The sequence below is a fragment of the Cercospora beticola genome, chromosome 1 (genome assembly GCF_033473495.1).
Source record: "Cercospora beticola chromosome 1, complete sequence".
Taxonomy (NCBI): domain Eukaryota; kingdom Fungi; phylum Ascomycota; class Dothideomycetes; order Mycosphaerellales; family Mycosphaerellaceae; genus Cercospora; species Cercospora beticola.
Window position 1 is genome coordinate 2,154,329 of NC_088935.1, and position 19,864 is coordinate 2,174,192.

General features: G+C 54.1%; 9 protein-coding genes across 9 annotated transcripts; 3 read left to right on the plus strand and 6 right to left on the minus strand.

Moving 5' to 3' along the window:
- Positions 1-489: 489 nt before the first annotated feature.
- Positions 490-3,147, minus strand: RHO25_000829 (uncharacterized protein; the record flags this gene model as incomplete). The annotated part of the gene is made up of 1 exon (XM_023593435.2): positions 490-3,147. One exon carries the CDS (start codon positions 3,145-3,147, stop codon positions 490-492), a length of 2,658 nt encoding a protein of 885 aa, XP_023459033.1.
- A 324-nt stretch (positions 3,148-3,471) lies between these two features.
- RHO25_000830 (uncharacterized protein) lies at positions 3,472-5,287 on the plus strand (the record flags this gene model as incomplete). The annotated part of the gene is made up of 2 exons (XM_023593436.2): positions 3,472-3,564; positions 3,617-5,287. The coding sequence occupies 2 exons, from the start codon at positions 3,472-3,474 to the stop codon at positions 5,285-5,287; spliced, it is 1,764 nt and encodes a 587-aa protein (XP_023459036.1).
- Positions 5,288-6,370: 1,083 nt separating this feature from the next.
- On the minus strand, positions 6,371-8,317 carry RHO25_000831 (uncharacterized protein; the record flags this gene model as incomplete). The annotated part of the gene is made up of 1 exon (XM_023593437.2): positions 6,371-8,317. One exon carries the CDS (start codon positions 8,315-8,317, stop codon positions 6,371-6,373), a length of 1,947 nt encoding a protein of 648 aa, XP_023459035.1.
- Positions 8,318-9,725: 1,408 nt separating this feature from the next.
- Positions 9,726-12,111, minus strand: RHO25_000832 (uncharacterized protein; the record flags this gene model as incomplete). Its single annotated transcript, XM_023593438.2, has 5 exons — positions 9,726-9,819; positions 9,937-9,997; positions 10,052-10,761; positions 10,821-11,627; positions 11,681-12,111. The coding sequence occupies 5 exons, from the start codon at positions 12,109-12,111 to the stop codon at positions 9,726-9,728; spliced, it is 2,103 nt and encodes a 700-aa protein (XP_023459038.1).
- A 400-nt stretch (positions 12,112-12,511) lies between these two features.
- On the plus strand, positions 12,512-14,281 carry RHO25_000833 (uncharacterized protein; the record flags this gene model as incomplete). The annotated part of the gene is made up of 2 exons (XM_023593439.2): positions 12,512-12,526; positions 12,584-14,281. The coding sequence occupies 2 exons, from the start codon at positions 12,512-12,514 to the stop codon at positions 14,279-14,281; spliced, it is 1,713 nt and encodes a 570-aa protein (XP_023459037.1).
- A 682-nt stretch (positions 14,282-14,963) lies between these two features.
- RHO25_000834 (uncharacterized protein) lies at positions 14,964-15,752 on the minus strand (the record flags this gene model as incomplete). The annotated part of the gene is made up of 5 exons (XM_023593440.2): positions 14,964-15,074; positions 15,123-15,284; positions 15,340-15,540; positions 15,592-15,696; positions 15,750-15,752. 5 exons carry the CDS (start codon positions 15,750-15,752, stop codon positions 14,964-14,966), a joined length of 582 nt encoding a protein of 193 aa, XP_023458939.1.
- Positions 15,753-16,112: 360 nt separating this feature from the next.
- On the plus strand, positions 16,113-17,076 carry RHO25_000835 (uncharacterized protein; the record flags this gene model as incomplete). The annotated part of the gene is made up of 3 exons (XM_023593441.2): positions 16,113-16,347; positions 16,401-16,921; positions 16,972-17,076. 3 exons carry the CDS (start codon positions 16,113-16,115, stop codon positions 17,074-17,076), a joined length of 861 nt encoding a protein of 286 aa, XP_023458938.1.
- A 320-nt stretch (positions 17,077-17,396) lies between these two features.
- Positions 17,397-17,981, minus strand: RHO25_000836 (uncharacterized protein; the record flags this gene model as incomplete). Its single annotated transcript, XM_023593442.2, has 1 exon — positions 17,397-17,981. The coding sequence occupies one exon, from the start codon at positions 17,979-17,981 to the stop codon at positions 17,397-17,399; it is 585 nt and encodes a 194-aa protein (XP_023458941.1).
- Positions 17,982-18,664: 683 nt separating this feature from the next.
- RHO25_000837 (uncharacterized protein) lies at positions 18,665-19,227 on the minus strand (the record flags this gene model as incomplete). Its single annotated transcript, XM_023593443.1, has 2 exons — positions 18,665-19,048; positions 19,129-19,227. The coding sequence occupies 2 exons, from the start codon at positions 19,225-19,227 to the stop codon at positions 18,665-18,667; spliced, it is 483 nt and encodes a 160-aa protein (XP_023458940.1).
- Positions 19,228-19,864: the final 637 nt, after the last annotated feature.

The window sequence follows — 19,864 nt, forward strand, 5'->3', positions numbered from 1 at the left end:
GTGCATGTGCGATTAAATACTACAAGACGCACGTGCGGGCGGAAGCGCCACCGCTATACCGCCGTCGACCCTCCTGCTACCTGTGGACTCGGCATGTGGATGAACCGATGTTGGGCACCATACAGCCTGAATCCGCCTTCTACTTGTCCGAATCACCGCAAAGAGAGCTAATTAGTGCTGTGCTTAGACTCCTTGATTACTATTGCCTGGCGTGGCCAGCAGCTTCACTTGCTTAAGCTGCTATCCAGCCTCCAAGCCCCTCGTCATGTGGAGTCTATCATCGAAGCCTCATACAAATCGGTTTCATTTGCACCATCGTATTTGGAGTCTGGAAAGAGTGAACGCCTACAGACTGCTCCGTCTGTACAGAGGCATGTGAGCCAGGAGAGCTGCAGACTATGAGTTGTAGCTTTGGTCGAGATATCACAGACGGCACCGTCGTTGCCTCTCGTCTGCAGCCGGCTGGTGGTGCACTAATATTATTCTTCCTCACAACTCGTCATCGTCACCTATCAATTTCGCATAGTCTTCAGCACTTGCGAACACCGGTAAGCTCTTGAGCTTCTTCTTCTCCGCCCTCTTCTTCTTGTTCCTGGCAGCATTCGTTTCTGCCTGGTCTGAATCCTCCCCGCCAAAGCCATCGAACGGTATCTCATCGTCGTCTCCCAACATGGCATCCTCGTCGTCATCGTCCAAGTCTGGCATCGCATCGCTGCCGAGGTCCTCGTCGTCAGACTGCTCACCCGCGAAACCATCCATATCGGCGAAAGCGTCCAGGTCCGCGGCTTCCTCCCCATCTTCACCGCCGAGATCGATGCCGCCCTCTGACTCGTCATCGTCACTGCCACCCGACAAGCTCTCGAGATCGCCCATTGACAAGTCATCATCAGATCCCGGCCCTTCGACTTCTGGTCGGGAATTCGCGATTGCTTCCCAGATTTGATCTTCCATTGCATCTTCATCCTCGCTGTCCTCAGGACCACGTTGCTTCTTCTCCTTGGCCGGCTTCTTCTTCGCATTGCCGGCAGCATTGAAGTAGTTGTGAAAGAAGACCTCATCGGCGGCCACGTCATCCACCTTCTTGGCCCAGAATGCTTCGTTATTAAGTGGTGCTCTCTGGCTGGGATCACCAGGTTTGACGAGAAGGTCAGCAGCTTTGGCACCTGCAAGCGGTTGCATGATCGAACTGCCGTGCGCCTTCTCTTGCTTCGTCTTGGGATTGCGATACACGAACCGATCAAGGAAGTGCATGAGTGTATGTTGAGTCGGATCTGGCTTAGGCGGCATCTCCTTGGTTCCGTGCACAGCCTCTGCGAAGAGCGTGACGGAAGGATGAAAATGGCGTAAGAGAGGCAAAATATCCCAAAGACAGGTCCGTTCAGCTTGCGCATGCTCAGGGTTACGTTTTCGAGGGTCGTAGAGAACTTTGTGATCGGCCGATGTTGAGGCATTCGGATTGTGATCTCCCTCTTCAGGCACGTCGACGAAATGCTCCTCTTCATCTTCGTCAGCAACTTCAGGCTCCGTGATCATCTTCCGTATGCTGGGAAAGGTGACCTCGAGCTCGTGGATAAGGTACAGCACGCCGCAGGCGAAAGCTGGTTCGTGCATGGTAATGATTTGGAGCATGCGCTTAACGAAAGCTTGCACACGCTTGGCGTTAAGATCCGACTTGAGGCTCTTGTACAAGAGGTTGAGGTACATGACCTGCTTGCTACTGTTGAACAGGCGAGGATCAAGCAGGCTTTCGTACAATGTGCGGTAGAACCTGTCCGCACCCAGATGCTTCCTCGACGAGATCTGCTGCAACAACATAAGCGCTTGCACGCTGGTATTGAAGTTGGCCGAATGAGCAACGCGAAAGACAGTATCCAGCTGCTTTTCAAAATGGGGGTCGCTCGTGTCTGCGAAGGCAAACGCACGATTGACACCCGCCAGGACTTGAGAGATCATTTTATCGTGGAACTGCACAGCGGCCTCTTCTTTCTTTTCTTCAGCTTTGCGCTTTTTTGCAGCCATCTTGCCCGCCTTGCCGCCTCCACCTTGTGTCTTTCCGTTGATTGATGCGATGTCCAGGCCCAACTTCTTTGCCTCGGTCGGCTTTAGCAACTGGACGAATAGACCGAAGTAGATGTCGAGTAGCCGATTTGCCAAGTCCTCATCCTTGCGACTCAGAATTGTCTGATTCAAAGTGATAATGGCATAGTACTTGGCGTGGTCACTCTGTCCAGGCCGGTACAGACAATCTGCTTCGATGGAGTTCGTGATAATGAGCTTCATGGCAGGATGGGTATTTTCGAGTTGGAGCAGTAGATGCGACGCTCGCGAAGCAACCTTTCGTTCTGTATCCCCAAGCTTATTCACCAGCAACCGCAGCAAGTTCTCCTCCTGCTCCGGCTTGTCCTTGAGCAATTCCCAGATGTAGGTCAATGCTCGTTGTCGCGAATACTCAATCTCATCGTTGCACCATGTCTCCAGTATCGCGAGCAGCTCAAAGTATTTCTTCTTCAGCCAATCCTCAAACGCCCACATGACCAAATGCTCCTTTTGAAGACCTCCGGGCAGAGGGTCGCCATTGTTCCACCTCGCATCCTTCCCTTGTAGCGCAGCAAGAAGTCCCTGTTGCTTGCCGAACGGCCTCAGCTTGCGGTTGCTGGGCAGTACATTTCCCTGCCCCAGCATGTCCTTCAACGCCGCGACAGCCATCAAAGCCTGGTTCCTGCTCTTTTTCCGTGATAGGTTCAAAAGGTTGTCGAACGCCTTCATTGTATGTAGCGGCGATTCTTGCACCAGCAGTGTCAAGGCCGAGACTTTGTCCTCCAGCGTTCCGCTTGCCATGATGGTCGACAAGAACTTGTGCGAGGACGACCCGGTGAGGTGGCCATCGTTGTACGCGGTGTTCTCGGCTTCCAGTAGCGCAGTGGCATACTGCAGAAGGTTTTCGATCGTTCGTTGCGATGGCAAGTCTTTGGCCTCGCGAGCTTCAAGCGGCGGCAGTTCTGCAGCATGCCAGTCTGGCCGAGGAGGGAAGAGCAGAGCGGGCTTGTCTTCCTTCTTTGCCCGCTCTTGGCGGGGCTTTTTCTGGGGTCGCCCATCGTCTCGCTTCGCTCGCGGATCGTGGTCGAACGACTTTCGTTTGGCGCTCATGTTGACGAGTGGTGCAGGAGCTGAGTTTCTTCGTTCAGCCGACAGCTCAAGACCTCGAGACTTTTTCGAGATGGACGTCGGCGCGGATAAACCTGCATGCCGAGACGCGAACCTCGCGACACTTCCGAGCCGACCTACTTGCAGACAACAAAACGGGGATTCGATCTCTCATCGGGGCTTCAATCACACGCCTGCCTCGCTTTTCGATCTGGAGTGCCTCGAAGACGTTACGCAAGGCAGAGAGCAGAGAAGCAGTGTTGTTCCCGATTTCTGTCTTTACAGCCTCATGAACGGTCACTGCCTATTGCGCTGAAGCATCTCTAAATGTCCGCAGTCCGTCTGCGGATCTGCACATTATGGCGGACTGCTCCTTCCCAAACTGTCCGCGTCCGGACTACATCAAGGCGCACAATTCACGTAGGCTGGCCATCTCTCTATCGCCGAGCGCAGCAGGCTAAGCAGGACGCAGGTTGATGGACGCAACCGCTTGAGCTATTTCTGGACGCCCACCCAGGCCCCGAAGAAGGGGATCAATGAAGCTGTTGGTGAAGATGGCCACGACCTGCTCATCCGAGCCGGCTTCCTGCGTCAAGCCCAATCTGGCATTTTCCACCTTTTGCCCCTTGGTCTGCGCGTGTTAGACAAGGTCGAGCATATGATCGACAAGCACATGCAGAGTGTCGGAGCGGCAAAGGTCTCATTATCTTCCTTGTCATCGACAGATTTGTGGGAGAAGTCTGGTCGGCTGGATGGTCGCGACAAAGAATTGTTCCAACTCCGGGATCGTAAGGACGCCAAGTTCCTGCTTGCGCCGACGCACGAGGAAGAAATCACTACCATTGTCAAAAACGCAGTGCATTCTTACAAGGACCTACCACTTCGGCTATATCAGATCACGCGTAAGTATCGCGATGAAGCACGTCCTCGTCAAGGGCTCCTCCGTGGACGAGAGTTTGTGATGAAAGACCTGTACACGTTCGACCTCACTTCCGAACAAGCCATGCAGACGTACGATGCTGTTTCGGAAGCTTACAGAGCTTTCCTGACCGAGCTCAATTTGCCATTTCTCGTCGCCACTGCAGATTCCGGCAACATGGGCGGAACACACAGTCACGAGTACCACTTCGCTTCACCCAGAGGAGAGGATACCATTGTCAAATGCGGCAATTGTGACTTGTCAATGAATGAGGAAGTGTGTTTTGCAAAGTACCAGCCGCAACAATCCAGCATTGAGTATGCCTGTACACTATGGACGGGCAGGACTACAGAGACACGGAATGGTCGCGCTCGAACGGCGAGTATCGTGAACGTCTACCTGCCGCAAGGGGACTACGAACTAAACATCCATGCGCTCAAGAAACTCGTTCCGGACCTCGATACGTCCCCATTCAGCGTACAGGACTGGCACGAAGAAAGCAGCGATTTTCTCTCGGAAGGCGAAATGGAGATGCCAGCTATCATTTCCATACGGGACCCACGAGTGCTCGAAGAACATATCACGGATGACACAGCAGATGGCGAAATCCTGTCAGCTCCATTCCTCCTGACCAAACAGCGCGAAGGGGACCAATGCCCAAAGTGCGACTCTCCGTCAATACAACTGCACAAAGCTGTCGAGATAGGACACACGTTCCATCTCGGAACACGATACAGCAAGCCACTCGAAGCTGCCGTACAAGCAGAAGACAACACTCAGGTCGACATCGAGATGGGTTGTCATGGCATCGGTGTTTCACGATTAATCGGCGCCGCAGCGTCTCTTCTCGCAGACCAACGTGGGCTGAATTGGCCGCTCGCCATCGCACCGTTCAGTACTGTCATCGTAGGAGCAGGCAAGACACCTCCCGAAGACACTCGCGAAGTCTACGACACGCTGATGAAGGGCCTGCTATCTCAATTTCTATCAGGCCCGAGGGAACGTGCAGCCCCTCCGGATGCGGTGATAGATGACAGGGACCGACCATTCGGCTGGAAGCTCAACGATGCAGATCTTGTGGGCTACCCATTCATCATTGTGCTGGGGAAGGCATGGGGCAGCGAACGAGCAGTCGAGTTGCAGTGTCGAAGGCTCGGCGTGAAAGAAAATGTGCCAGTTGCGCAGTTGCCACAGAGGATCGCAGAGTACTGCGAGAAACTGTGAGTGTACAGTACTATGTATGATACGTAAGCACTCTTCGGATGTGGACCTTTCACCACTTTCCAGTCCGTCTCCAAGCGAATCTCTGCGGTACCGCGACACGAATGTCTCAGCTCGTGAGCAGTGAGCCTGCCATATTCCTGGAGAGACAGGTGCTCCATACCGGAAAATGAGCAGGTGAGCAGCATAACGCACCTGTTATGAACCAGGATCTTTAGTCATCCTCCAATAGGCTACTCGCAGCATCGCAATATCCACCCCAGTGAATACAAGCTCTTTCCCAGATTGGGCCTCACCGTGACAGCCGCCAACAAGACGCTAATGGCGCCACCTCCACACGTTCGCCATTCCATCCATGTCACAGCGATCAGATCTATGCGGAGACCTGATAGCTAAGATGATATGCGGAATCCGCAGTAGTTGCAGGAGCCCATCGTGAGCAGAACGAAAATCGGTGACAATTCATGCAGCGTCCTCAATTGCACTGTGCTGCTCAAATCGCTCGACCACAACTCCTAGCCAGCAGTCTGTCCACAATAAGAGAGAAGACTATGCGCCGTGGCCTCTCGAAATTGGGCATCAACGACCCAGGGTCAGCAAGCACCACACGAGCTCTTACGCGTCATACGAGGGCTGGCACAGCCACATCAACAAGTCTCTGTCTCCGCACCAACACGAGGTCGTAGCATCAGAGCGGTCTGCGACAGGGTTGTTCACTGTGTGCCCGACCAGGTACGTGGGACATCTCCGCTCGCCATGTGATGCCCATGTCCGCACGTGGCTACAGAGTAAGCATGCCGGGATCGCTTTGTATCCATTTCGCAACTTGAAGCTCGGTAGAAGTGAGACAATGGATGGAATGCGCGTTCCGATGATAGCAGAATAAAATTTGTAGGCAGCGAATGCCTCAGCGCACAGGGCTGCTGATAGAACTAATTGGAAGAGATGAATAAATACACAAATAAGATTCTTGGGGTATCCTCGTTCGGGTCGTACACGTAGCGTTGCTTAGGTGTTGCGCAATTTTGAGTAGTTACGTCTTGCAAATGCATCAAATCGACCGAATGTGTTGTGGATTGTCAGCACTTAGAACATTTCGTTGTCCTTACTGGCAATACTCCACTTGCTGCGCTCCTCGAGCGGCGTTCTGTACGCATCGTTCGGCGTCTCCAGTTCGTCGCTCTCGTGAGCAAATTCCTGCGTCAGAGCTTCACTGTCAGAGCCGCTGAAGCGGCTCACTACCGGCCCTGCGCCGCCCGTAGAGTGAGCAGAGAAGCCCGACTGCCGTTTGAGTGATCGTGGAGATGCACTAGGTGGGCTGCCCTCACCCGTCTCGCGCAACAAATCTTGCAAGCGGCTCGATGATCCAGCCAGCATATAGCTGCTCCTGGTACTCTGTAGAGTTGACGTTGAATTGACTTGGCTATGCAACTCCGAAATCTCTTGGCGTAGCCCTTTGAGCTGGGTTTCAAGTTTCCGCCGCGCCGAGCGTTCATCGGACAGCATCTGGTACAGGGAGCGGAACGTCCATTCCGGAGGATGGGCGCCACCGCTTGATTCCATCGTGCCGGGTGTCACGGCTGCCATTGTCGCAGAGCTTGTCTGTGGAGTGGCCGCTCTTTCCGGTTCTGGTCGGAGCTCGGCCGATCGCGGCGGAGTAGGAGCGTGGCTGTTCAGTGGGCCACGATGAGATTTGGGGTGGTTCACTTCGTGTGTTTCCGTCTCAGAATCATCGTGCACTGATGCCGCGAGTGGTGGTTGTGCGGACGTCACTGGGCGCATTGTATGGCCGTATTCGTATTCATAATTCGAGGGCTCTAGAGGGTCCGCGAGTGTTTCAGCGAGCATGCTCGGTGTCCGCATGTCACCAGAACTGCCTCGATTCGTCAGGCCACCACTCATCACGATGGTTCTTCGATTGCGGTCAGCTGTGAGCTTCTGTAAAGACCTTTGGAAATTCTGCAGGCCCGCTTCGAGCTTCGCTACTCGGTCCTCCAAGTCCTTTGACATTTCCGTATCAACGGCAGAGGAAGGTCTTTGTGAGTCTCCATGCAACGATGTGGGGCCTCCACGATAGCGTGGTGGACTGCTCTTCATGGTCGCAGGTTTGGAATGACTTTCTACCTCGCGTGGCGGTGTAGGAGGGGTCTGCACGTCTCGTCGTTCGCTTCCTCGAGACATCGATGGGCGTGCGGCCGATATCTGGCCTCTCGACGAGGGCTGCGTTGCGAAACCACTTGACCGTAGGGCATCTGGCTGGAAGCTCTCGCGCCAATATCTAATCTCCTCACTTCTCTTGCGTGGCACACTGTGCTCTCTAGCGGCAGTCGCTTGCAGATCATCTGTGCTTCTCGATTTCCTCCTGTCCCTCTTGATGAGTTCTGCGATGCTCTTTGCGGCGGTGGCATCACCCACTCTATCCGGAGGCGGCATTGGTTCCTCGCTGGTCTCCTTCGTTACATGCTCGTCGTTCACGTGGTCTTGTTCTTCCGGAAGCATATTCGGTAAGGTCTTCCGACGTCTGAGGGGCTGTGGAGGAGATGAAAATTGGTGGCCAAGATCCATTGGCTTCAGTCGGACACTGTTTGGGAACTGGAGTGCATAGGGAGACGTGGTTCGACTAAAGCTCGGCCGACTAGCCGGGTAGGCTGGGGCAAACGCATGGGAAGCAGAGCTGTCATATTCATGAGGTTCTGGCACCTCTGGCTGTGATGGCATGGGCACGGGTGGCTCGCTTTTGTGGTAGGCATGTCTAGACGCCGTCTGGGGTGGGTCTGCATCGATAGGGCCATGGCTGATGGAATCTCGTGAGCGACGACCAAATATCTTGCGGACGGCACTGCGTATTGAGCCCTTTCGAGCTTTGACTCCCTCACCAAAGCCACCGCTACTCCTCACCGGGAGATCCTGAGGAGCACTGGACATTGGGAAGGGTTGGCCGTGACTGGCTGCGCGGAGACCGTGGTTGGATCTCTGCCTGTGTATCCGCGAGGTGGAGTGAGGCGCATTGTCGTAGCTCTGCGAGCTGTCCATGCCGAGCGGCGGTGTGGGCGGAGAGGAGTGCAATATGCCTCGACGGGACGGGGCTCGTGACTCGGGGGGAAGCTCTCAATCCATGTGGAGGCTGCGCGCAACGATCAATGGCCCCGGCGTGCGCGCTGGCGGTGATGGCAGGGCTCCGGCAGACGAAAAGAAAAGGCCCGTAGCGACTGACTGGCGGGGAGCGAAGCTTAAGGAGCGGCAGCAGCGGTGCAAACGAGCGGCAGGCGCATGCGTGCGAGGGAGCGTGGAAGGAAGGTGGTCAGTCAGTTGGTGCTCGCGATAGCACGCCACATATCCAGCGGCAAACGGGAGGGGTGCCACGAGGGGGAAGGAGCGAGGCCTTTCCGACTGGCGGGCGGTCAGGCAGCGAGACGATCTCACGACGGCGATCGCCAGCCCATGCTTGGCCCAGCAGCGGCGGCGGGTGCGTGGTGCTGTAGTGTGGGAGTGCTAGGAGCGATGAGGAAAGCGTACAGCCGACACGCAGCAGCGCATGTCGGTGTGTATCAGTGGTCCGACGTGGTTTCAACGCCGCTGGGGATGCCCTCCAACCCTGCTGCACCTCCCGACGTGTACCTGCACGAGGCCCGCCTAGCGCGATCCCTTCCCCAGCTTGCGTCGCTTGCTCGACTGCGCTAACTAATGCCGCGCAATCTCAGCCTGCAGCAGGCCACCACGACGCCCTCCTCCTTCTTCGCACCTCCTCCGCCCATCGCCGTGCTGCATCCCTCGCGTGTCTGCGGTGGTGGTGCCTCCGAAGCGAGGAGAGGCACCACGATGCACGCGCGCGCATACAGCAATCATCATCATCGCAACGCGTTGTGACTATCGAAAAACTATCGACGACTAGTTAGACCAGCCCTAACGAGCGATTGCGCAACGCTGCCGAACTTCACCCCAGCAGGAGCGCTTCATCCTTCACGCTCTGGTCTGAGTGCTGCGCTCCCTGTCCACGCTGAGCACTATGGTCACCGCTTCGCATCGTGCTCGAGAGTCCGCTCCTCACTGAACAGCATCCGTCCAGATGGCCGCGACCATAGTGCACCTTCGTGCATGGCGCCAGCAGAAAGCGGGACGTGAACAGCCAGCACCAGTTCGCCGGGCCATACCGCCCGACACTCTGTTCTTAATAACGCTGCTTGCACAGCACCTCATCTCATCTCGCGCCCTTGCAGCCGCTCGCTCCAACACGAGCCTGGAAGCACCGAACAGGTTGTGCGCTCGTATGCACATGCTAGCTACCGCAAAACGCTGCCAGGTCCGCGTCTCGCAATTTGGCGCAGGCACGGAGTCAGGGACCTGCAGCAGTGTGCTCGCTTACGGCTTAGCTCTGCATCGTCAATCTGCTCGAGCATGATGGGGCCCTGGTCGGTTCAAGCTCGCGCTAACAACAATCCCTTCATTTACTCGAAGCCAGCTCGCTCAGATCTGGATACCGAAGGTCTGCGTGCTCCTCGAGATGTGACATCCAACTCTTCAGAAACTTTGATCCCCTACCAACACGGTGTCAGCGTGCTCATCACAAAAACCATCCCCAGCGCCGGGTTCGTGCAAGTCGCCCGGGAATAGCATTTCACAACGGCCATGAACACGTATCGTGCGACACTTACTTGGCTATGGTCTCAGAATCCCCGATCACGCACAAATGTCGTTTGGGCCGAGTCATCGCAACTGCAGCTCACGATTAGCTTTCGACGCACTGCGCAGCCTCTTGAGCCCACTTACCATTCAGTCGTCGCTTTTCCGCCAAGAAGCCAACCTCGCGCTCAGGATTGCTACGAACGAGACTGACGACGACCGCCTCCTTTTCTCGGCCCTGAAAACCGTCGACACTTCCCACTTCCAAGCCCGCGAATCGCTCTTTCAGCATCTGAGAAAGCAGGCCGACCTGCCCGTTGTATGGCGTGACAATCGCAATGTCCTCCGGTTTCAGCCCGGCTGTGACAAGGCTCTCGATGTGATCCCTCACGATGAGAGCTTCAGCTTCGTTGATTTTGCTGTCAGCCAGCAGACTGGACTTGCTTTTAGGGGTTTCCTCTTCCTCCGCCTTCTCTGCGAAGTCCCCACCTTGTGTATCGTAGAATACCAAAGGTTCGATGGTATTCTCAGTCTCTTGGACCGGATAGGGCAAGTCTTTGAGCAACCGAAGCTTGACGGCCTCTGCTGCCAACAATTTGTCATCATACAAAGCCTGCGAAGGAAATGCCATGATGGATTCATGCATGCGATACTGTGTGGTCAGCATACGCTTTATATCATTGCCGTGTAACTCCAGGAGCCGATCGAACAGCGTGGTCTCTAGACTCAACTTGGTCGACGTTGATTCTTTGTCTTGCTGCTTGAGACTCAGGCTGTCAAGTTTCTTGGTTGCCTTGTCTACTCCTTTGGCCGTCTTTTGATCCTTTTTCATGTTCGCTGACTTGATCGTTGGTGGCCTAGAACACGAAAACACACGTCAGCTATCGTCCTACATCCACTGCGAATGTGAACATACAGCTGCAAGTGGTCGCCTGCCAGCACTAATTTGGAAGCACCAGTCCAGAGCACCGGAATCCAGCATTGCGCTTCTAGCGCTTGACTTGCTTCATCCACAATGACCACGTCGAACTTTTCGTCCTTCAACTGGAAAGATCCGGCTCCGTGAAGCGTCGAGAGGACTACCTTGCTGCTCTTGAGGATCTCCCCTACCACTCGATTTTCTCGTTGGCGGTACTCTTTGCGCAGTTCTTTGATTTCGCCGTAAATGGCCTTACGTTCGCGGCCATTGCGCGTTTTCCGGACCGAAGCCTGCTTACTATCCATTTCAGATCTGATATCAGCAACGATCGCGGCAGCGTCACTGGTCCTCGACAAGACTTCCATGCTGTGACTGAGCACGCTGGGCAGGAGACGCGCAGGATGTCCCAGCCGCACCATAGGGACTTTGTGCGATGCGAGACGCTCTACGATGTTGTCCACGCTGACATTGCTAGGTCCGCAAACGAGCAGCCGCATACCGCGCTGAACAAGCTGCAAGATGAGTTCGATAAGTGTGTGGGTTTTGCCGGTGCCTGGCGGGCCGTGAATCAAGGCGATCTCTCGAATGGCAAGTGCGAAACGGATTGCGTCCTTCTGGCTTTCGTTCAACGTAGGATCTTCCCACTGTACCTCCTTCGCGAGCTCAGAATCGAGTACTGGCGTTGGAGAGGATTGTCCAAACAGTACCCGTATGAGCATGCTGTGCTCTGCTGGCTGCATCTTTTGCAGTCGCGTCATCGTCTGGTTTAGTCGTTTGAAGGTAACATCATTGGCCAGTTTGACTCTGCGAAATCAGCATATGAAAGTACTTACCTGGAGACTTGATGGCAGACCTACAGCCAGAGCTTGCCGTTGGGCACGTCTACTTCTTCTTTGTCCAGGGCGACTGTGATGGCGGTCTTGTTCATTCGAGTCACGACACCCTCTACGCCATGTTTCTCCATGGCTTCTCTTTCCTTCTTCCTTTCCGCGCCTTTGGGTTGTTCGGCGACTGCACAAATATCTCCCACACGGAGGCCATGTTCAGGTAGTTCCGCGCCATCGCCCGCGACAGCTGGGTCAATGCCCAGTTCGAGCAACGTCTTACCACCGAAACCGGTTCGTTGCGAGGACACTGTCAAATTCAACACGGCAAGGCCTGCGCGTTGGAGTGTCGTGGGCGCATATGTGGCTGTCAGCAGCTGTGTCTCTTGCACCTCTGCCTGCAGTTCATTGTCCAGTAACGACAGTTGCCCGCCCGCGAACGCTGCAATGTCTGTTGCTGCCATGGCAGACGCCTCGCATGTTCATGTAAACGTTGACGATTTGATCAGTGACGTGCCACGCGTGATGCTCGTTCGATCTTGGCACCGGAACGCGGACCCTGATTCGCGCTTTCCCGGGGAAGCTCCTTGTCGATGCGCAACCAGTGTGCTGTGGGCACGTCGTTTGCGAAGGCGCTTGCTGACCGGGTGTCCAACCACTTCACTAATTGACCGACCAACGCGCTGCTCCGCCGCTGGCACCTCCTTCCGCCCTCCTTTCCACCCTCCTCGCTCGCCAGTCACGCCGGGTCCTGCTGGCGGAAGTCATGGCGGCGGGCTCTCTGCTACATCCTCCTTGACAGAAACTCTCGCATATCAGTACCGACAGCATCAGATACGACATCTATAGCAGCCGTCGCCCAGCATGACACGCCGCATTGTATGTGCACGACAGGGTCCGCTCACATAGGCCACAAACACTAATTACACTCGCCAGGTCCGGACGTTGGGCCAAATCGCCGCATCGATAGCTCTCTTCTGCATCCTCGTCTTTTTCGCCGATTCGCGCTATCGCGTGCTTCCCAACTCGATTCATCATGCTCTGCCGTCTCATCATGCCGGCACCGTCATCACTGATGTAACGATTGCCTTTTGCTCTACGGTGAATCCGCTTTCCAAATGCCGCCTCGACGACAACAACTGGAAACGAGTGGAGAAGGACTTGCTGTTGGGTGGAGGCTGGATCCGGAGCGCATACCTGCATGTGCAGCGTAAGCAGGAAGAGGAGCTCCTGAGTGAAGACAAGGTCGTTGTAGGCGTCCGTGTCAGCCGCCAGCCACCCGCTGCAGACGAAAAAGAAGATGGGCGTGAGCCATGGGAGAAACGACCAGGGGGCATATGGATTCAGCGGAGCAGCAAAAGACACGATAGCGATTCCGATCGAGCTGTGACAGCCATCGACGTTCTCTTTGGCCCTGATGCCATTGATCCTAGACCGAACTGGATCCTGGAGAACACGCCTCTCTTCGTTGACAGTGCGAGTGCCAACTATGCGCCCAGGCTGAGCACGCGACATGGGAGACCGCGTGCTGCACATGACACTCCGCCAGTACCACGTGTTGGCAAGGACGGCAAGTTCAAGATTCTCCAAATCTCCGATGCTCATCTGTCCACGGGCACTGGAGCATGTAGGGACGCCATTGGAGAGAATGATAAGCCGAGCGTCAGATGCGAAGCCGACCCACGGACTCTAGAATTTATTGAGCAAGTGCTTGACGATGAGAAGCCAGATCTCGTAGTCCTCTCCGGAGACCAGGTGGAAGGACCCGCTGCTCCAGACACTCAGACGGCGATTTTTAAAATGGTTGCGCCACTGATCGAGCGCTCGATCCCTTATGCGGCCATCTTTGGCAATCACGATGATGAAGGTCCACGTTCTTCTCCTCGCGTCGCCCAAATGGCTCTGATGCAGACACTGCCTCACAGCCTTTCTGAGCCCGGTCCGTCGAAAGCAGAGGGGGTTGGCAACTATGTGGTGGAAGTCCTTGCGCCGGGCTCTCAGCACTCCGCACTCACTTTGTACATGCTGGATACTCATAGCCTGACACCTGACGAAAAGCGATATAAAGGCTACGACTGGATCAAGCCCGGTCAAATTGAGTGGTTCCGAGAAACTGCCAAGGGTTTGAAAAAGGCACATTCGAAATATAGCCATATCCATATGGATATGGCGTTCATTCATATTCCCTTACCTGAATACGGCGATCGCAGCAACGTTATGGCTGGAGGCGCCTGGAAGGAAGGTGTCACCGCACCCGGCTACAACAGCAAGTTCTACGATGCGTTAGCAGAAGAGGGCATTGTGGCAGTTGGCTGCGGGCATGATCATGTCAATGACTACTGTGCTCTCCGACCTCACAAGCATGAGGTTGCCCGAGATGTCGCTGAAGGACAGCAGTCTCAGAGTCATCGTGAGAGGCTCGGCCCTTGGCTGTGCTATGCAGGAGGGTCCGGCTTCGGGGGCTACGCTGGATATGGTGGATTCCACCGAAGAGTGAGAGTGTGGGACATCGACACGAACGCTGGCCGCATGTCTACTTGGAAGAGAGTAGAATGTTGTGGCGAGGACACAAAGAAGAAGATCGACGAGATTGTGCTCATTGATGGTGGCAACGTCATCGCGCCAACGACTTGATCACTTTTCAGGAAGTACAGCCGAAGCAGTCGTATTCGAAAGTTTGCCTTGAACGCTCTGGCGTCGACAAGCTTCTCTGCAACCGAAAAAACGATCTCGCTTGACGGTTGGCATAGCCATGGGGACACTCTTCACCTCGAACGGCACGGGAACAATGACTGTTGTCAGAGAGAGTATGCTCAGACCGGCATTTTCTGAAATCCTTGGCGATCACTGAGCCATTAAGTGTCCCAACTGTAGACACTGGCACTGCCCTGAGACATCGATACCGAAGGCCGCCTGAGACGATTTGAGCCAATGTTGCTGCCGCTAGCCTCGGCGATCTTTTTCTAAGCCTAATCTGCACTGTTCGCACGCGACAGTGCGGACAGGGAAATACCATGCACGTCTGGAATAAGCACGAAAGCTCACGCGAATATCGCTGGCTGTATCGGAACGATCATCAGTAATCGACGACAAATCAACGGCATCCGATTGGATCAACATCAGGGAAGAGACAGAAGCGATACAGCAATTAGATGTTGGAGAGCCTCAGCTATAATGACATATGACAAGCGTCGCGGCATGCAATTGCCTATAGCCGTTCCAATAATGCGTCTGGAGATAGCAGAGTGCTAAACATTGCAAGCATCCAGGTGCCTCTGGCGCGTTTTCCACGAGCGACTGCGTTTTTCCTTTACCGTCACCAATCGCAAGCATTTGCCAACACTTCAGCCAGCTGTTCTAGCTTGACCTGGTCTTGCTCGTCAAAACCGTTCTCCACGGCGCAATCGATATCGATGATTGCGACGACCTAAAGCTCGTCAGCACTATAGCAACATCAATCGAGAGCTTTCCTCACCTTTCCACTCTTCACGATGGGCACCACTATCTCGCTACGACTGTCTCCATCGCAGGCTATGTGACCTGGGAAATTCTCGACATCTAGCACCAGCTGTGTCTTTTGGCTCGCTGCCGCTGCGCCACAGACACCTTTGCCGAACTTGATTGTCTGACAGGCAACCTACTCTCACATGTGAGTCTACTGAGCTGAGAAGGGGCACTGAAGTGAATCCTACTTTGCCATGGAAAGGTCCGAGAATGAGCTGGTCAGGCGTTGAGTGATCAACTGTGTAGAAGCCTGACCAGTTCACTTGATTAGTTGGCGCTGGCAATGCATGATATGCGTGCCATAGGAGGGAAGCTGCGTTCGCTGTGTTGCTGACAAAATGTTCAGTTTCAGACTGCTGGTCAATACACTGACGGAATTCATACCACACCTGCATGGGTCAGCAAGTGCGATACCGCCAGAGATAGACAGGAAGACTGACCCAGTTGCGTTGATCAGCAAAGAGAGCTTTCGCCTGGTCGATAACCTGATCGTATGCTTGTGTCTTGCTCACTCCTGCCACGAAATTGGACGAATCGGCGTGTACCTTCGGACGTTATCAAGCTGAGTCAATGCAGGGTCGCTGCGAGTAGTATTCACCATGGTTCGTGTTCGCCAGTCCACGCTAGCTTAGGTGCAGTATATTGTGATGCAGGCGCAAGGAAACGCGGCAGAGGTGGAGGAATTATGGCCAGGTCGCAAATACCGTGAAAGGTATTCGAGTTTGACTAGTAGAACGACGAGTTCCACAGCAGAGTTGAAGTTCGGACTTAAGCGGCTTTTCAATGTGGATCCCGCTGCTTGACGTACATCTCACTTGCGACTGCGGAACAGCGGGGCATTTGAGGCATCTGCAGGTCGTACGTATGATAGGAAGCCTTGAGCCTTGCAAATCGCCTTTCTCCAACTCAAGCACTGTATTCTCCCGTCTGATCTTATCGCAGCTGTCCACAGATTGCGACAATGTCTTTGAAGCAGTGTTGCGCCACTGGGAGTCTGCACACAGGGACCCCAACCGGAAGAATCGAAACCCTGCACGGTCTCGACTGCTACATAGCCGATGCTCCCCAAAGTCCACCAAAAGGCATCATAATCATCATTCCAGATGCGTTCGGATGGACACTGCCCAACAATCGCATTCTCGCCGACGATTACGCCAAGAATGGATTCACGGTGTATTTACCTGAATTCATGCAAGGTAAAAAGTCAAGATACTGTGGACAGGGATTGTCGCTGACGAGTGAGCACAAGGTGTGAACATCCCTCATGATATGATGATCAGTATGAAGGCGATGTCTGCAACAGGCCTTTGGAATCAGATCTATAAACTCGGACATGCGGCGTACCTCGCTCGCCACTTCATTCCATTCCTGCTGTACAATCGACCTGCAGTGGCTGGGCCACGAGTATGGGACTTCGTCAAGGCTGTCAAGCAGAATGAAGGCAAAGAGCTTCCCATCGGCACTGCTGGCTTCTGCTGGGGCGGACATTTCGTCACGCAGCTTTGCAAGGATGAAATCAAAGCCGATGACGGCAGTAGACTGACAGTATGCGGTTTCGTGGCGCATCCATCTTTTCTGAAATATCCCGATGATATCGAGGGGGTGGAGTTGCCTTACTCGTGCGCGGCAGCGGAGCTCGAGGATCCGCAAATGTCGCATGAGCAGGCGAAGCAAACCAGGGAAATCTTAGAGGCGAAGACTGCCAAGCAGAAATCGCAAGGTATCGAGCATGAGTTTGTGATGTACGAAGGCGTGCATCATGGTTTCGCTGTATGTCCGACCCGGCACTCTTTCCCGCGAAGGCAACTGACGAAGGGCAGGTCCGCGCAGATGAAGAAGACAAGCACGAAGCAGCTCAGGGAAAGAAGGCAGAGGAACAAGCAGTGCGCTGGTTTACTAGATGGTTTGCCAGTCCACCACCCTGAAGATGCAACCGAAAAGCACCTGTTTCTCTGAGATAATCAACACTTGTCTGCTGATAGGTTCCGAAACGGGCAGAGTTGTGTCGTGGAAGCGTAGTCCGACGACGGCGTCGTGAGTTTGCAAGAATACTGCAGAGTTGTCTGGGAGTTCGCCACCTACTGGCAACGATTCCAGCTGTTAAATGCCCATGCAATGATATCCTCTTCTTAAAATTGGACACGTCCAAGTCCGATCTTGACTCGATCCCTATGGCTGAGGCTTGAAGTCCTAGAGATGAAGTCTATACAGCGGAGCGAGTGTGTGCTGACAGTTTTGAATACGCTCAAGACGTTTTCTCCTGAACATAGTAGAGTCGTAGATCGCTCATCGCCCCAAAGTAGTCGTCAGGCAAGGCGTCGTCGCTCGATAACGCAGGTACAATGCTTGCCAGTTTCTCCATGAGAAACTTCGCGTCACCCGCAAGCTCAACAGGCTTTCGAACGACTGTGATCCATAGCCAGGTGGGGTCTATATGCCAGCAAGCGTGTTTCGTTTGTCGATATATGGAGACACTAATAGCACCCTGCGATGAAGCGCGTTGATTTACTAGAGGTACATATCGGATCCAGAAAGAGAAGCGCTTGACAGAATCCAGGTGATGCGCATTGCACAGCAGCCATTTCCTGCCATCATCGGCTTTGCGGCCTTCGGTGTGGAGGACAAAGTTATTGCACTCATACCAGAATGGCAAAGACTCGGAGCGCATCTGTCGGCTCACGCGAGTCAAGGCCGGTTGCGTGGCAGAGGTGTAGTAGTCCTTCTGAAAAGGCTCGAGGCGAAAAGTGACCAGCTGGTCTTCGGTAACCACATGTTCGAATATGAGCGCTCGGATTTCCGTAGGAAGAGTAAGTAGGCGTGCTAATGACATGTCTCAGACAGTTCTCTGCGGCGCTATTACGCCGCTTCGCTAGGCTGAGGAGCAGAGGATGCTTTGGCTTGCGGAGAGAAGAATGCTCCTCGCGTTTGCTCTGTCCGAAAGTAGTCTTGCCTCATTCGGATCCCACCGGCACGAGCTTGTCGAAAGCCGACCTCATGAATTAGGAAGGCTCGATGTCTTCAGAGCAAGGGAGTCGTTCCCTGCGATCGCTTTGGAGTGGTATTGACGGCAAACCAGACAGGTGCCGTAAAGGCGAAATGGCGAAGCATCAACAAGATTACGCGGAGAGCCGCGTTTTGCAGTGAATATAGTGCAGTTCCGGGCGATAGCGGACATGTCACGAAGGATCAGATCGTAGCACTGTAAGACAAAGGCACATTTGCGTCAGATGATTCCAACAGCAATGATCCCATATCGGCTTACATCTGTTTCCGACGCCGATGCCGGCCGATGCCAAGACCAGACATTCTCTATGGCTTGGGTCTCGCGCATGTTCATGATTTCATCCAACATAACTATGAAATCATCTGAAAGGCCAACGGAACGTGTAACACGTTGAGACATACTGGGTACATTGTAGTGCTTCATATGAACTGTGTAGAGCTCCTTTGTGCCTTGCACGTTGACAATCCCCAGAACGAAATGGAACGTCTTTCGCCGTGAGCTCCAGTGACCTAGACGGAGGTATCGTTCAACTTCGCCTTCTTTATCCCTTCATTCTCGTCCTCGTCGTCCTCAGCCTTGCGCTTTCTCTCCAAGCTTTCCTTCTTCAGCTTCGCCTCACTCTGCAGCTTTTCCAAGAATCCTTGCGCCTTAGAACGGTCGTGTGCTTCTTCCTTCGCTCCACTAGCGATAGCAGTGGTCTTCTTATGTTGGGCACGGGTTCTGGGCTCGGTAGCAGATCGCTTGTTCACCTTGCCTGACCTTCCTATGGTCTGCCCATCCCCACAAAAGACCTTGCTGTTGCTGGCTTCCTTCCTCGCTTGGCCATCTTCATCGTCTTCAGATGACGAGGCGCTCTCCGCATACAGACTGTCATCACTAGCCTCTGATCTTGCCTACCGGCCTCTTTTGACCTGTTCGTCCTAACGCGGCGATCAGTCGCAATGGGAAGAGTTTTGGTCCTCAATTTACTCACTTGTTCTGCGCTTTTTGCGCGAATCTGATCCATGGTGCCAAGTTTGGGCCGACTGGCCTTGGATTTCTGTTTGCCGTTTTTGTGAGCGTTTGGTGCCATCTTGAGTGGAACGTCCTAGACGTTAGGCGAGTTGTGTTGGTCGTGGACGCTGTAGTAGTAAGAATTGGGTGAGTGTTGGATGCTGGAAGTGAACAAGTCCGGCATCGAATGCTAGATGGTAATATTCGCGCTCTCTTGGCGCGCATGTGAGGTGAAGACAAAGTAAACACTAATCTGAGCTTCTTCCAGATTCGCGCCCACATCACTTGAAAGCTCTCTGCTATTACAGTTGACATCGCTACCCTCACTAGTAGGATGCTACGTAACTGAAAGACTACTGAATTGATCCGACTCAGATTGGCAGGCAGGGCTCGAACCCGACGAGGAGGATCTGGAGGCGGGGAACGGCTCGTCAATTGCACAAAGTAGATCTTCGAGTGAGGAGGCAGAAAACCGAGATATGCATGAGCGTCCGCGGTGATGGTAGGCATGCAGGAAAATTTCGACGCTGGAGGAATAAGCCAGCAAATTCAATATTTCTCGTGCCATAGTCCATGATCATATACGGTGACTAGAACAAGGCGTTCACTTGCCTTGGGACGAGGAAGAGGGCTAAAGTGAACCATGCTTGGGCGTGGCTAGCACGAAGGAGATCGCCGCCGCTTTCGACTTCGGACAGAGGGCTTTTGGCTATCCG